The sequence below is a fragment of the Mandrillus leucophaeus genome, unplaced genomic scaffold (assembly GCF_000951045.1).
Source record: "Mandrillus leucophaeus isolate KB7577 unplaced genomic scaffold, Mleu.le_1.0 Scaffold8, whole genome shotgun sequence".
NCBI lineage: Eukaryota > Metazoa > Chordata > Mammalia > Primates > Cercopithecidae > Mandrillus > Mandrillus leucophaeus.
The window spans coordinates 2,537,617-2,541,089 of NW_012108696.1; the positions used below are offsets into that span (position 1 = coordinate 2,537,617).

Genomic DNA, 3,473 nt, shown 5'->3' on the forward strand with positions numbered 1-3,473 from the left:
CGCCAGGATGGTCTCGATCTCCTGACCTTGTGATCCGCCCGTCTCGGCCTCCCAAAGTGCTGGGATTACAGGCTTGAGCCACCGCGCCCGGCCAAAAAATTTTTTTTCCTGTAGACTTGGGGTCTTGCTATGTTGTCCAGGCCAGTCTCAAACTCCTGGCCTCAAGCGATCCTCCCACCTCGACCTCCCAAAGTGTTGGGATTACAGGCATGAGCCACTGTGCCAGGCCTGCCAGCATCTTGATCTTGGACTTCCCAGCCTCCGGAACTGTGAGAAATACATTTCTGTTGCTCATAAATTATCCAGCCTGGCCAGACACTTTGGGAGGATGTGGTGTGAGGATCGCTTGAGCTCAGGAGTTCAAGATCAGCCTGGGCAACACAGCAAGACCCCATCTCTACAAAATAAATAAATGAATAAATAAATTACCCTGCCTAAGGTATTTCTGTTCTAGCAGCAGGGACAGATGAAGACACACACGCATACACACACGGCCTGCATGCAGTTGTGGGTGAAGTTTATTAAGGCAATACTGAATGCCAGAGCATTTCAACAAGGCTTGCCAGACAGGCCCCAGCACCTTTCTACACTACATTGAGGCTTAGAAGCTCAGTGTTCCACCCCATCCCCAGGACGCCCACTTAGACCAGAAATCCAAGTCCATTAGCTACAGGCTGATATCCAGGGACATTGGTGTAAACAAAGAAGTGGGATATGAACTATATCCCTGATTTTTTTTTTTTTCTTTCAGACTAAGTCTCGCTCTTGTCCCCCAGGCTGGAGTGCAATGGCGTGATCTTGGCTCACTGCAACCTCTGCCTCTCGGGTTCAAGTGATTCTCTTGCCTCAGCCTCCCGAGTAGCTGGGATTACAGGCGCCCGCCACCACGCCTGGCTCATTTTTATTTTTTTGTATTTTTAGTAGAGACGGGGTTTCACCATGTTGGCCTGGCTGGTCTTGATCTCCTGACCTCAGGTGATCCGCCCACCTCGGCCTCCCAAAGTGCTGGGATTACAGGCGTGAGCCACCGCACCCGGCCTATATTCCTGACTTTTAACAAGGAAAAAAAAATTCTGTGGGGGAGAACTTCCCTGAAAAAATATTTTTCTGGACATCTCTCTCTACTGACTGATAGGGAGAGGCTCAGAACACGCTTCCTCCAAGCTCAGAGGGACTGAGAGATTGGCCAGCTGGGTGATGCCCCAGTTTTGAGACCCTTAGCTTCCCAAGCAGACAGCACAGAAGAGCTGCTGGAGTGGCCAGAAAATCGGTTTGAAAGGAGCCCTGGGTTGAAGACTCCAGAGCAGAGCTGCAGCATAGAGACGGGGCCCACTGCGTCCTGTCCTCTCCCCCTACTTCTTCTCCTCTGGGGCTTTTTCAGTGATTCCGGGGGCAAAGGGTCCCACGAGCCACGTGACAGGTGTGTTCTGGGCCACGTATTCCACCATGTGGTCCAGAGCCTCGCGGGCGCTGGTGACGCGCTCTCGGCTCTGGGCCAGGATGCTGCTGGACAGGTCCTGGAAGGAGTGGATGCTGGAAAAGGTAGCTTGGAGGTCCTCCACCTGGCGGCGGGCCTGCTGTACCTGGTCCTTCACATTGGTGGGGAGGCCCTGAATGCTGGACCCCAGGGAGGTACAGGTGGCCTGCAGCTGCTGGGCAATGTCCCGGAACATGGTGAGGGCCCGGGACTCGACCTGCTGAGAAGGGAGGTGGGGACACCAATCAGGACCATTTGTTTCAGGAAAGGCAACTGGAGCTGAAGCCAGGGAAAGAGGGATTCTACCACTAACCTTGGGGAAAACCCTTTCCATAGGTGAAATTTTTTTTTTTTTTTTTCAGACAGTCTCATCCTGTCGCCCAGGCTGGAGTGCAGTGGCGCGATCTTGGCTCACTGAAAGCTCTGCCTCCCGGGTTCACACCATTCTCCTGCCTCAGCCTCCCGAGTAGCTGGGACTACAGGTGCCCGCCACCACACCCGGCTAATTTTTTGTATTTTAGTAGAGACGGGGTTTCACTGTGTTAGCCAGGATGGTCTCCATCTCCTGACCTCATGATCCACCCGCCTCGGCCTCCCAAAGTGCTGGGATTACAGGCGTGAGCCACCGAGCCCGGCTCTTTTTTTTTTTTTTTTTTGAGATAAGAGCCTTGCTCTGTTGCCCAGGCTAGAATACAGTGGCATGATTTTGGCTCACTGCAACCTCCGCCTCCTGGGTTCAAGCGATTCTCTTGCCTCAGCCTCCCAAGTAGCTGGGACTACAGACGCATGCCACCACGCCCGGCTAAATTTTGTATTTTTAGTATAGATGGGGCTTCACCATGTTGGCCAGGCTGGTCTTGAACTCTTTACCTCAAGTGATCTGCTCTCCTCAGCCTCCCAAAGTGCTGAGATTACAGGCATGAGCCACTGCGCCCAGCCTCTTTTCTTTTAATTAGAAACAGGATCTCACCCTGTCGCCCAGGCTGGAATGCAGTGGTGTGATCATAGCTTACTGCAGCCTCTAATTTCTGAGCTCAAGTTATCCTCTCATTTCAGCCTCCTGAGTAGCTGGGACTACAGGCACTCACTACCATGCCCAGCTACATTTTTAAAATTTTCTGTAGAGCCAGGATCTCACTAAGTTGCCCAGATCTTAAACTCCTGGGCCCAAGTGATCTGCCCACTTCAGCCTCCCAAAATGGTGGATTTACAGGCATGAGCCATTGCATTCGGCCACCAGTCAAATTTTTTTAAAAGCATAGACAAATCACCAAAGAAGATATAGGGAGAGCACATGAAAAGCTGCTTGACATTGTAAGTCATTAAGGAAACGCAAATCAAAATCATAAGGAGCCCTGGCATGGTGGCTCATGCCTGTAATCCCAGCACTTTGGGAGGCTGAGGCGGGTGGATCACCCGAGGTCAGGAGTTCAGCCTGATCAATGTGGTGAAACCCCCATCTGTACTAAAGATACAGTTACTTTGGAAAACAGTCTAGCCGTTCCTCAAAATGTTAAACCATAGAATTATCGTATGACTCAGCAATTCTAGTTGTGGGTATATGCACAAGAGAAACGGAAACATACGTCCACACACAGAGATATGCACACAGGGACAAGGCAAAAAGTGGAAACAACTCAAGTGTCCTTCGGTTGATGAATGGGTGAAGAGAACGTGATTCATCCATACAACAGAATGCGACTCAACCACAGAAAGTCACAGGGATCTGACCCAGACCACAGCGTGGATGAGCCCCAAGGACGTCACGCTCAGCGTGAGAAGCCAGACACAGAAGGCCAAACAGGGTGGGATCCCATTTCTATGAAATGTCCAGGGCAGGCCCATCCACAGAGACAGGAGAGGATATGTGGTCGGGAGGAGGAGAAAATGGGACAGTGATTGCTGATGGGAAAAGGGTTTCTTTTTAGGGGCATGAGATGAGATAGGGATAGTTGTGCAATGCTAAGAACCAGTGATGTGTATGCTTTTTTTTTTT

General features: G+C 51.1%; 1 protein-coding gene across 3 annotated transcripts in view; it reads right to left on the reverse strand.

Annotated features, from left to right (window-relative positions):
* Positions 1–493: 493 nt before the first annotated feature.
* Positions 494–3,473, reverse strand: part of PLIN3 (perilipin 3) — a 27,563-nt gene continuing 24,583 nt past the window's right edge. For 2 of the 3 annotated variants that reach the window (XM_011967371.1, XM_011967369.1), the window contains exon 6: positions 494–1,697. In XM_011967371.1, coding sequence (XP_011822761.1) covers positions 1,353–1,697 — 345 coding nt within the window. In that variant the 3' untranslated portion in view covers positions 494–1,352. The remainder of the gene's footprint in view (positions 1,698–3,473) is intronic. The other variant, XM_011967370.1, reaches the window with a different exon arrangement.